This window comes from Astatotilapia calliptera, chromosome 7 (genome assembly GCF_900246225.1).
Source record: "Astatotilapia calliptera chromosome 7, fAstCal1.2, whole genome shotgun sequence".
In the NCBI taxonomy this organism is placed as follows: domain Eukaryota; kingdom Metazoa; phylum Chordata; class Actinopteri; order Cichliformes; family Cichlidae; genus Astatotilapia; species Astatotilapia calliptera.
Window position 1 is genome coordinate 24,504,391 of NC_039308.1, and position 12,252 is coordinate 24,516,642.

The following is a 12,252-nucleotide window of genomic DNA, read 5'->3' on the forward strand; positions in this document are numbered from 1 at the left end:
AACTGGTGTGACCTTTTCTAGACATCGGCATCTGCAGTGTGGTCTTGGTTATTTATGGTAATTGCCATTTCCCATCACTTAAAAGCTTTGACTCTCCTGAACAAATGGCTTTGGTCTGAACTGCCTGAACTTCCCAAAGTTTATGACCTTCACTGTCTTTGCCCTTTTCCTGGGAAAACCCCAGGAAATCACCTCTCACAAATCATGTGTGCGGTAACAAAGTTTGTGATTAAAGTTCATCCTTTTGTCTGACAGATAGTGACATATGTGTAAATCAAACATGCTGAATACAATGAAATTTCATCTGGTGAAGAGATTCAAACCAAAGACAATGTGTGGCGCCAATTATGCAACAATGACTATTTTTTGTGGGGTGTGTGTGTAATAGTATGGTAGTGTGTGGGACAGAGAGGGAGAGAGAGTTTTCTGGGAGAAAATGCTTTGAAGTTGCAGAAAATTCCAGGAGTTTCCTGTTAAAGGGTCTGGGGTTTAATTCGATCCAGGAGTGTGTGTCTGTGTGTAAGGAGAGGAGTGTCTCTCGAGTCAGTTTCTCTGCTGCAGAGAGACGTTAACACCACGATAGTCTTTGCTTTTCCCTTTCCTTTACAGATTCCAGGTTGGATCCACCTGTTTTTCACCATAAAGCCTTCAGTGGAGCGTTGAACTGGGATTCAGGCTATTGTTTTATTAACTGGATACTTTTTTTCCCCCTTTTTTAAAATAACTGCACATCACTTCTAAACAAGCGGTGGTGAAAGCAACACTGCACATATGTATTTTTACTTCAGATGAGGATTTATGAGCTGCTAAGCAGTTCCAGCTGATCGCCAGACCAATTTATTTGCAACATCAGTGAAGATGCCTCAGTTTTTTACCTCACACTATCTGTTGCTGATTGCAGCTTTGTGGAGCCTCAACAACCTGGGTTTGCTGGCTGCATGGCAGGGCTTCGGTGACGGTAAGCCAAAGGAACTGTTGGACCCAAATGTACGAGACTGGGGAGACTACTCAGACCTTCCTCCTGGAATTGAACATGGATTAGGGCTGGAAGAAAGCAGAGAAGATGGATATAACAGAAAAGTTGGAGAGTCATCATCAAGCTTGGCTCCAGAGATGGATTTCCTGGCTGACTTTGCAGGTAAGAGGAATTAATTGACCAGCAGATGTTCCTGTTCTTATGTCCCTACAGTCACCGATTTTCCCTTGCAGGTAAAAAGCGTCTGTGGGTGATAACAGCTCCATCCCACAGTGACCAATATCTTCGTATGATGGAGAAACAGCTAGAAGAAATGGAGCAAGTACTTCTCTGCAATTTATTCTGATACATACACATTATTTACTCTTTTTTCAGATTTAAAAAAAAATTTAAACTAGCTGCTTATCCATCAATTTTTACTTGTTTTATTTGATTGTTTCTTTCTCTGCCTTACTCAGAAAGGCCTGAACTGCCATTTAGCAGAAAGAGATACGTACATTGTAACTATCATTCAGAATGCTATGATGGAGGGACGGATCCAGAAAACAACTTTTCAAGGAGATGCCACAGTCGAGAACCTGGACCCCGACACGGTTACCAAACTGCTGCACTACCTGGAGCTTACCAGCCAAGTAACCAGTGTGCCATAAACTGTGTGATTCATTTCAAACTCTTGGCAACATATAAAAAAGTTATTGCGTTTTTAATTCTTTTTTAAACTGAAATGCTTCTTGGTGGTTTACTAGTTGATGTGTTTCTGATTTGTGTTGAACACCAATCATGTCAGGAGCAAAAGTTCACCATGCTGGTTATAAAGAAGAACCTACGGGTCAGCGAGCGCTTCCCTTATCCGGTGCGTGTCGAGGCCGTTTTGGAGGTCATCGATCAGTTCCCCATGAGGAAGCTGGAGAAGATGACCAGAAAAGGATCTCACCTCAGGTTTCACTACCTTACTTTTATTTTTATGTGATGACTAATTTTAAAGGTCCTATATATGATGATCATGCTTCCTTTTCAGCTGTACACCGTGAAATGTTTGTCCTGTTTAGCATCAATAATTCATTTTCTTCCACTTACACAGTTCAGGGTCATAGAGGTCTGGAGCCTATCCCAGCGGTCATGGAGTGACAGCCAGGATATACCCTGGACATGTTGCCAGTATATTGCAGGGCTAGCAGAGAGAGTCAGACAACAATTTACTCTGACATGCACATCTATGGTCAAGTCAACATCACAAATTAAATTAATGTAATATTTCTGAGCTTTGAGAGGAACGTGTCAGGAAGTTTGCCAAACAGTCCTAGACAGGCTCCTGCAGTGAATTCAGAAACAATAAGTACAGAAGAGTCACAAAATGTGCAAGGATATTTGTACCCAGTGCAAAACAATTATATACAAGAGTTTCAGAGATCTTTAGACCATTATATGGCGTACGCACACAAATAAGACTAGCAGTTACAGAGACTGAGTAACGGTTGTCCTCCTTCCACCTGGAGGCTGCTGAGTAGTTGATGCAGGTAAAGAAAAGTCTCATTAGTTTATCCGGTCACTTAAGTGTATGACCGCCTTGCATTCACCGTCTGATGATGAAATTGACGTCACTCAGATCAGAGTAGTCTCTAGCAGACTCAAGAACACAGAAACTATAACTCACCTATAAGCAGTTGGGCACTAGCTTAAGTCAAACTCACTTCTGAGAGACTGAATTAATTACCAATGGGAAAGAAGGATACTATGGACTAATAAGGTTGGAAAATATGCAAGACTAATCTACACAACCAGAATATTGAATATCAAATGCAGCAACTGACAAAGCGATGGGGAACAAGTGAAGCGATTCATTGGTGAACTGTCACGGTCCGGGTCAGCGGCCGTGTGAAGAGTGGAAGGAGGACTCAAACGCAGCACTATTTCAGACGTGAAGGGTGATTTATTGACAATACCAAACATAAAAGAGAGATGGCAAAACTGAACTAAGGACGAACTAAACTGGGAGAAACCACACAAAGGAGTGGCAAACCTGAACATGAAGGGAGAACAGCAGGGAGAGCACGCAGAGGATTTCACAGGGTATGAACACAGACGACGCGACGAGGAGCAGAGGAAATCACACACTATAAGTACACAGAGAGACACTGGGAAATCACACACAGGTGGGGGGAAACAGCTGGACCTGATTAACCTGACGAGACAGGGGAACACTAACACCAGGGACCAATAGAGGGAGCACAAACCCAGAACCCAGTATCTAAAATCCCAAAACACAAACCATCCCAAAACAGCCCATGAATAATAAAGAGAATAATAACAATAAAGAACACAAACACAAAGTCACTGAGTCATGGTCGCAGGACCATGACATGAACAGGACGTTATTCCATGGGCAGTATCTGCTCACCAGACTTCCTGCTAAACAACTCCCCCTCATTTTATTTTATTGTATTTTTTTTTTTTACAATCCCTGACACTTACGTTCATCAGTTTAAAAAAAATGATGATTAAAAACAGATAAAGATTTCATAGTTTTCCAAGTGAACACACATGTGAATTTTTTGTTTTCTATGCCATGTTTTAGATGTAAAACCACCAAAAAGAAGATTGTGAAAAAAAGAAAAAAGATGACACTTAGTCCTCAGAGGAGAGGAAATGTGACTTCTGTGGTGCCATTACAAAGAAGACCACCTTTGGACAAAAAAGCTGCTCTGAGGAGTAAGATCCAGGATATACTGAGTGGTCGGTCGAGGTTTGTAATTCGTAAGCCGTCTACAATGAGAAAGCCTTCGAGCAACAATGATCCCATCAATTCTAAAGTACAGGAGAAAACAAGGGTGAGCAGTCTTCCATCTGTTTCAAGGAGCAATGAGGAAGTAAAGAAAAACAGGTAATGTCTTTTTAAGTTAGTATGTTTTGTTAGACTTTGAAACAGAGTGAAGAGTATGCCTTTGAATGTTTTGATTTGTGTTCACATCTGGTATTTCTTGCCTCCTCTTCTGCTTACAGCACATAAATACTGTTTTTAGTGCTGGGTGGACATCAAAGTGACTTTTTTATATATTGTATTGCAGCACTCATCCATCTGTGGAAGAAGGAAAGAAAAGAAATGTAGAGAAAAATAATGGAAATAAAACTGGTCAGAGTGGAAAGGGGAACAAAAAGGAAAAACAGAGGTCTAAGAAAATAGGCAAAGGGAAAAAAGGAAAGAAAAGAAAAGGAAGGGGGAAAAAGTCCAACAGAGAGGCAAGTGAGAAGGATAAAACAGCGCTGAAGGAGTTTTTGGACAGTTTAAAGGGGACAAGAAGGTTGATGGTAAGACCTTTTGTCTAATCGTTGCACTTCTCTTTGCCTCCAGATTGTTAATGAATTTAAATCATGTGTTTTCACGGCTGTACCTGAACCAATTTTCATGTTTTTGTTTTGCCTCATACAAGGTGATCTCAACACCCAACAGAGAGGCAACACTGTATATCCAGCAGACTGAGGAGAATGAGAAGTATCGCTGTGAACTCGCTATAAGGAAGATCACAGTGGCAACCATTACTGGACAGGGAAGTGATGGCACACTTATAATTCAGCACTACCACCTAGGTAGGAAGGGTTTTTACCTTTTGTTGCCAGTTATGTATTTGCATTTCAACATTTGTTTAGGTTCTCTTCATGAATGCTTTTAAAACTACAAATCCTCTCAGGGTTCACTGAACCAACACGTATTTGGTTTTGTTTTGTTTTTTACTAACATGCAACCAAAGGCAAATATAGTGCTTCCTAGAAACTGAACAGTAACAAAATTGTCCGTGGGTGTTGACCTATTGCCAGCTATTTTAGCATGCTAACAATAGCTAACGGTAAAATACACAGACTGTTTATAAGCCTTAAGGTTGTTAGTAAAGAGATAGCCATCTTGGTATACGCCTTATGCGTGTACAGACATGGATTATTAATAAATTAATTTTAACCTTTGGTCTGAAGTCTGTTTTTAGACACACTAACCCTGCGCATGAATGTCATAGTCATTCTGATATTTCAGTTTTTTGTTTTTGTTTTCTATGGGGCTTGCTCTTCAAACAGCACAGCACAGACACTCATGAGTACAAAGTGAGGAATGGCCTGGAATAACCTACAAAACTCACAGGAGGTTGTTGGTGTTGGTCTGCTTCTTTCTGGTTTGTCTCGTCCCCATTTCTCAACGTGGATTACGTGTAAATAAAAACATTTATCATGTGATGAAGGCAGCACGGTGGCATGGTGGTTAGCACTGTTGCCGCACAGCAAGAAGGTCCTGAGTTCAATTCCACCATCAGGCCGGGGTCTTTCTGTGTGGAGTTTGCATGTTCTCCCCGTGTTTGCGTGGGTTCTCTCCGGGTACTCCGGCTTCCTCCCACCGTCCAAAGACATGCAGCTTGTGGGGATAGGTTAATTGGATAATCCAAATTGCCATTGTGTGAATGTGCAAGTGAATGTGAGTGCGAATGGTTGTCTGTCCCTATGTGTTAGCCCTGCGATAGACTGGCGACCTGTCCAGGATGTACCCTGCCTCTCGCCCTATGACAGCTGGGATAGGCTCCAGCGACCCTGAAAAGGATAAGCGGAAGCAAATGGATAGATGGATGTTTTCAGTTATTGAGGGTGACAGTTTGGGTCTTCTTCCACATAGTGATGGCACATACTTACAGTCATTTAAGTTAATTATCTTGGAATCTGCAGTTGTTTAGAAATGGCTTCAAAAGGTTTTAATTTAAGTCTCCTATTGTCTTTCTTTAATCTTGACTGAGTTCGTTGGACTTTCTCATTGTTCTGAATATTGGTCAATCCAATTAATGGCATCAAACAAATTCTTTTTATTCTGGAAAAGAGAAACTACTAGTTGTAGTCAATCAAGAACCTAATAGGTCTTGGCCTTGTCAAGTTAAGACAATGTAGAACCTTCAGCACCAGTTACGCTGAAAAGCCCTCAACTGCCATGACATTCATGGCCATGATGAATATATGTAAACTTTTGAACACAATTGTTTGTGGACTTGTTTTTGAAGAACTGTTGTTTTGAGCCTTCGATTAATATTTTAGCCTAACTCCCATATGTCACCATATCAGTATATCATTTATTAATAACATATGGTTGAAGGTAAAGTAAGGCAGTTCAACTTCAGAGGGACATAAATTATCCCTCAGTCACATAGGCCTAGAGACGTGGCATAGCAACCTCCCGTCCTCCAGGAAAAATGTGTATTCCATGATTGGGTCAAGAGTGGTTGCTAGAAGTTGTACAGAAGGTGCTGAAACTAAAACCTCCTTGTGATCACTGTGGTTGGTAGTAGAGTTGCTGCAATGACAACATCTTCAATGCAAACTGTTATCAACCAAAGAAATCATAAGGAGAGTTTTGGTGCAGCACCATATTCCTCTTTGCCACCAACGTCACCAAGCGATTGCAACCACTTGCCAACCAGTCAGGGAATATATATTTTCCCCAGGAAAAATATATATGCCAGAGGGTCACCGTCAATCTATAGACCTGCAGGACTGAATATTTAAACATGCATTAAGTGATTAGAGAATGCACATTTTTATCTGGAGGCTGATCTGTAGACCTGTGTGAGCGGGCGCCTTGCTGAACCAAATTTAATGCTAGCCTAATCCAGTCAATGTGCGTTGAGACATTTAACTCAAAACTACAAAGTTCAGCCTCAGTATGACGCTGAATACAAAATCAAGAGCACAACAAAGTCAGTGGAATTCATCATCAGGGAACTAACCCATACAATACACAGTTCCCATCAGCCATAAAAAAGCAGATAGTATCTAATAAAGCATATAGCAATACACAATAATAAAGTGAAGTGGTTTAGTCAGAATAACATAAACAGCTCAGGTTTACTGCTAAGCAAAATGTAATAGTTCTCTGAGCTTGTGTACCAGGAAGTAACAGTTTAATTTTGCACTGCAGAATGTAGTAAATGTTTAGTTTAACCTTTACACTGTGATACTTCAGTAGTTACATTTTAACAGTTAACACAGTAGTCCCTTTCCACAAGAGGACTTGGTGAATATACACAGCCAAACAAAAGCCCTGTGTACTCACTGTCTTCAAGTTCACACATCGTTCAGAGACACTGATTTGGGATATAGTGGTTATAATTGCTGTTTTTGTTGCATGCACTGTAACGTGTACTTGGTATTTTCTCTAACATCTGTGTGTGCACACATTGATTTATATCCTTTGTATATGTGTTCTCCAGATTCAGAGCCTCCACTCAGTGGCCAAGCAGAGCACTTCTTGGATTTAGGGGCCATCTCTCTGCTGAGGGCAGAGCTCGGCCTGTCGTCGCCCGACCTCTTTTCAATGACTGTCACAGATTATGACATCAAGGCCAGTGTAAGAAAATCTCACCTGAGCTTTCCAAGTTTGGCCTTTTCTTGCTTATTTGGCTTTCTGATAGCAGATACGTTTAGCGATTAAAAGGACAACACACTCATATTTCAAAACCATTGCAATATTTGAACTTAAAGTAACCCATCGAGGAACCCATTATTTAATCAGGTAAAGATGGGACTTTGATAATCATAGCAACAAATATTTCTGGCACAACTTCACCTACTTCCAGGGTGCATGGAGAAGACAAAGTTCTGATGACTCCAGCAACACTTAAAGTAATCGGGAACAACTTTATTATGTGACCAAGTGTTGGTCACTTAATAACTTTGACATTCACCAAAAAAGAAAAAAATTGTAAATAATACAGTTGTATCGCAATACATTTTCCTTGTTGTTTAGTTGCTTATGTATGCCCATAAAGACTAAAGATCTAATCCCTCACCTGCTCTTATCCTTCCCCCCCAGAGAGTCTTTGAGGCTCCACCATCAAGCCAGGCTTTGTTTGACTACATTGACAACTTTCCCTCGAGGAACCGAGAAAAAGAGAAGGAAAGAAAGAATCCACCAGCGTGCTCTAAAGACATGGGACAGCCTGTAGTAGAAAACCCACTGCTCAGGTAATATAACTAATCTGTTTTTATTGCAGTGAGCACCATCCACTAAGAACAAAACAAGCTCAAAATAAATTTGAAGATTGCTGTAAACAGGGTCAGCATATTTTAATCTCTCCGTCACCTTAAATTATCAACAGTGAAAAAACCCATGTGGTTAATGCGACCTTTGTTTAGTGGAGCGTGGATCTCTGAAGCTTTCACAGTCCAATCTCCTATCTTTATCTTAAATCGTGTAATTATTCTTCATATTCGTCTTTATTGATTCCTGTGTAAGTTTATGTTTGTTTCTATTTTATTAACACAAATCATGATATAAAGTGTAGCATAATTCAAATTTGAAAACTGAGTAAAAGTATGATTGAATCTATGGTCTTCCATTTTATAGAAGGTGGTCTAATGACTGAATGAAACTGACAGGTATCCAAGTTTAAATCTATATTTTTCATTTCTAGGTTCATTTCTAAAAGGAGACTGCTGCTCATCTCTGCTCCCTCTGAGGATGACTATTTGTTTCAGCAGCAGCTCTCCGCTGTCAGAGGACAGGAATGTCCCCTGGGTACGTGTTTTAAAAGACCCGCGGTAACAAGGAAGTGTTACAAGGAAGCCAGAAGTCAGACATGGGTAGATTTGTCATGGTTGTGAAATTCGGACCTGAAAAAGCATACCATTAAACAAAACTGTACGGATCATGACAGAATCAAACAATGAATATTATAATATGAATATTAGTGTATTAAAAATGTTATGCATTTATAAAATTGTGTGGTACAAGAGCCATATTATTTGAAATATATAACCATAGCTAGACAGGCACTTAGCTAAATAGGTTCATCGACACAAAAATCATTTCTTTGTCTTTATAAAAAAGGATCGTTTTGATTATCTGTGCTGAATGTGTCCCTTTTAATGAGTCTAAATGTACCTTCTCTTGTGTTTTTCTCAGGTATTCGTCACTTTGCCATGCTAAAGCTGATAGGAACAGAAGAAAAAGCATCAGGAACTGTTGAGTTATTTCCCTTAAATGGTACGTCATGGTAATGTGGGGCATTCCAGGTGTATGAGACGTAATGGAGCATACACGTTTGAAATCATTAGTAATATTGTATATTCTAAGGTAGGTAGTTTAATAAACATTTTGGTTTAAGAGCATTCTTTGTTTAAAAAAAAAAGAAAAAAGATTGATGTGGCTTGCATGATCTCACAGGTTTTGTGGACTGCAAAAGGCTACATCTGTCAACCAAAGGAAGCCTGTAGCTGAGGAAGACACACTCAGTATTTATATTCTATCATGCTGTCACTACTGCTAACCTTTTGCCACATGTAGATATGTGGTTTGGCCTGCACAGAGATGGAGATGCAGTTGGCAGGTGTAGTCTACATCAGTGGTAGGGAACTCTAGGCCTGAAGTGCCAGTGTCCTGCAGGTTTTAGATCTCACCCTGGGTCAACACACTTGAATCAAATGATTGGTTAGTTACCAGGCCTCTGGAGAACTTCAAGCCATGTTAAGGAAGAAATTTAGCCATTTTAATCAGCTGTGTTGGATCAAGGACACATCTAAAACCTGCAGGACACTGGCCCTTGATGCCTGGAGTTCCCCCTTCATTATAGCAAAGAGATCTATACAGCTGACCAAAAATGATCCCAATGGATAAATAGCAATACATGCTGCACAAAAACAAAAACGCGCTTTTGATTAATTTTTTGACTCCTTTTTGTATGTTTCCTTTAAAAATGCAAAAATAAAATCAATGTCAGCACAGATGACACAAAGGGGAAATTTAGCTGCAGAGGACGAAAAAGTTTCTGTTCCAGGTAGTAAAAGTTTATTTTTGCTGTAAAGTCGAGCATTTCAACATAGAAGTATATGGGACTCTCTCCCTTTTGGAGCCTAGAGGAAATGCTTTCGAAAGTTTTGTTTTGACTGTGGTTTTAAGGTTGAGCTGTCATAATATTTTATCTAATCTGAAAGTATCTGGGTTATCCTAGTTTTCGTTTCTTTCGCTTTTCACTGTTTTGTGTAATTTAAATGACTTCCATTCCTTCCCCCAGGTCGCAGTCAGACTGAGGTTGAGTCATTGACGCCTGACTTGGTCAACAATATGAGGGAACAGCTAAAGATCGATAAGGACTATTTCAGCATGGTGGTTGTGGGGAAGGATGGTGACCCCAAAACATGGTTTCCATCACCTATGTGGTCCCTGGATAACATCTACGACCTGGTGGACTCTATGGAGCTCCGCCTCCAGGAGGCGAAGCTGCAGAAGAGGCTGGGGATTCACTGCCAGGAGGACAGAGGAAGAGGAGGCAATGAGCAGGAACACTCCCACGGATACAATGAAGAGAGGGCAGAGATGATGCACTTCTACAGCCAATCCGAGGAATAATGACAAAAAGAGGAAGAAGCGATTATCTACCTAAATTTTTTAATATGAAACAAAAAGTATCAACATGTGGATTTGACTTGAGCCAATGAGACCTCAAAACTGGACTCATAAGAATCGATAAAGTCGATGTATAGATGATGATCTGCTGGATCGTACAATAATAAGCTGGATATTTTACAAGAAATAAATACATTTGAAAAGATAAGCAGACGACAATGGCGTGGTCTTATTCAAGCATTTCAACTGCCCTTTAAAAAAGCAATTTTCTCTTTGACTTCATATGTAAAAAGGGAAGAAAGTAATTTCAAGACAGAGCAGACGGTGCTTTTTACTAATATGTCTGTGTAGACCTTTCAAACACATCCACTGTGCAAGTACAAAAAAGGAAAGGTTCTCTACTGAAATATGCTGATACTAAAACAAACAAAGTATTGAAATAGAAGAGAAGTTCTTTTATTTAAGCCATGACTTTTTAAAGAGCCGCATAAACCTCGTGGTCAGTAATACAGATGTTAACAAAAGTTTTACATGAGTTCTTCACTTGCCTGCATGGACTGATTTCTTGAATTCAGAAGTCCTAACACTGAAAGTTTAACATCGAGTTGTGACCAGAACATGATATGACTCATTCATCCAAATACTAACAAACAAAGCCATCGGTCTTAACCAAACCGGGATCCAGCAAGGGGAATAGCAAATGTTTACAATGAAACTCATGTCAGATATATCCTGAAGCAATGTTTAGTAAAATCAACACAAGAAGAAGATATGCAGGCTTAGCTCAGAGCAAATGCAAGTGTCCAAAATAGCAAACACCTCACATGCAATAATATGGCTCTGCAATATTGACTCTGCAAGTGCAAAAAGAGTGAATTAAACCTTTAACATAGAGGTTATACATCACAAAAGAAAATAGAAAAGAAAGTAAAAGCATTTTTACTTTAAAAATGAGGGTTGATGCTAAAGGTAGTCCCACATAATATAACAGATGTGAAGAATAGTTGTAGCATAACTATGATGTGTAACAGAAAGTGAATGTACAATAAGTTGAACAATAAGTCTAATCAAAACATGGTACAATATAACAAAGCAAAAAAAGTGAAAAGAAAAACACATCCATCACACAACTGGCTCTAAATTCAGCTCTGGCCTTCACCTCAAAATGTGAATTATAAGTAAGAAGAAGAAGAATGAAGGTTGAAGTAAGACAGAAAGTCACTTTAAACTGTCTCTGTGTCAAATTTGCATGCTGACATTATGTGCCTCACAAATTCCAAGGAAAAGGAAGCCAGGTCGATTAGAGACCTTGGAGAGAAATCCAAATAGTCCCTTTGAGCTTCCACTGACAGTGGCGTAACAGACTCTTACCAGGAGTGACCCCTCTTGACCCCACTGACCACCAACCGGACTAGTTGGTGCGAAAAGAAACAACAGACAAACACAGCAGGTTGGTCAGGCCTGTAACCACAAATACAGAGAATGTCAAACACAATGGAGGAAGGGGGACAGATAAGAAAAGGAACAAGCAAATTACAAAACATGAAAGGATGCAACAAGATATGTGTAGCCATCATTAAAAATACTGTCTGTCCAGATTTTACAGCTTGTTCTGATTCCGGGTACAAATTCTATGTTGCATGAATTTTTTTTAATTGTTACTACAAAATAAGATAGAAAATGCCATACTGGTGTCCACCAGGGGGCTGCTTAGCTCTCTTTAGGGTTAATGAGCCTCAACTGGTGGAGTTACTCAACTTTCACATAGAAAGCCTGTGTTGACACTTGTATTTTCTGCTCTTTATACAGAGTGTGTTCTCAGTTCTAAATTGAGCTTATTAGCTGTTAGCATGCTGAAACTGAAACTTCTCTACAAATTTTACTTATCACTACATCTTCTCATTAAATT

The 12,252-nt window shown here is 39.7% G+C and overlaps 1 protein-coding gene across 1 annotated transcript; it reads left to right on the plus strand.

Annotated features, from left to right (window-relative positions):
- The first annotated feature begins 487 nt into the window (after positions 1 to 487).
- Positions 488 to 10,551, plus strand: ccdc80l2 (coiled-coil domain containing 80 like 2). The gene is made up of 12 exons (XM_026174012.1): positions 488 to 1,138; positions 1,210 to 1,298; positions 1,435 to 1,608; positions 1,764 to 1,915; positions 3,552 to 3,857; positions 4,042 to 4,282; positions 4,405 to 4,561; positions 7,210 to 7,346; positions 7,812 to 7,963; positions 8,413 to 8,516; positions 8,904 to 8,984; positions 10,012 to 10,551. The coding sequence occupies exons 1-12, from the start codon at positions 859 to 861 to the stop codon at positions 10,344 to 10,346; spliced, it is 2,208 nt and encodes a 735-aa protein (XP_026029797.1). The 5' UTR covers positions 488 to 858; the 3' UTR covers positions 10,347 to 10,551.
- The last annotated feature ends 1,701 nt before the right edge of the window (positions 10,552 to 12,252 follow it).

What these genes read in the sequence shown, in the direction of transcription:
- ccdc80l2 (XM_026174012.1), top strand. Translation starts at nt 859, where the DNA reads ATGCCTCAGTTTTTTACCTCACACTATCTGTTGCTGATTGCAGCTTTG. An exon ending in ATTATGACATCAAGGCCAGT is followed by an intron (nt 7,347 to 7,811) that starts GTAAGAAAATCT and finishes CTTCCCCCCCAG; the next exon opens with AGAGTCTTTGAGGCTCCACC. An exon ending in AGGACAGGAATGTCCCCTGG is followed by an intron (nt 8,517 to 8,903) that starts GTACGTGTTTTA and finishes TGTTTTTCTCAG; the next exon opens with GTATTCGTCACTTTGCCATG.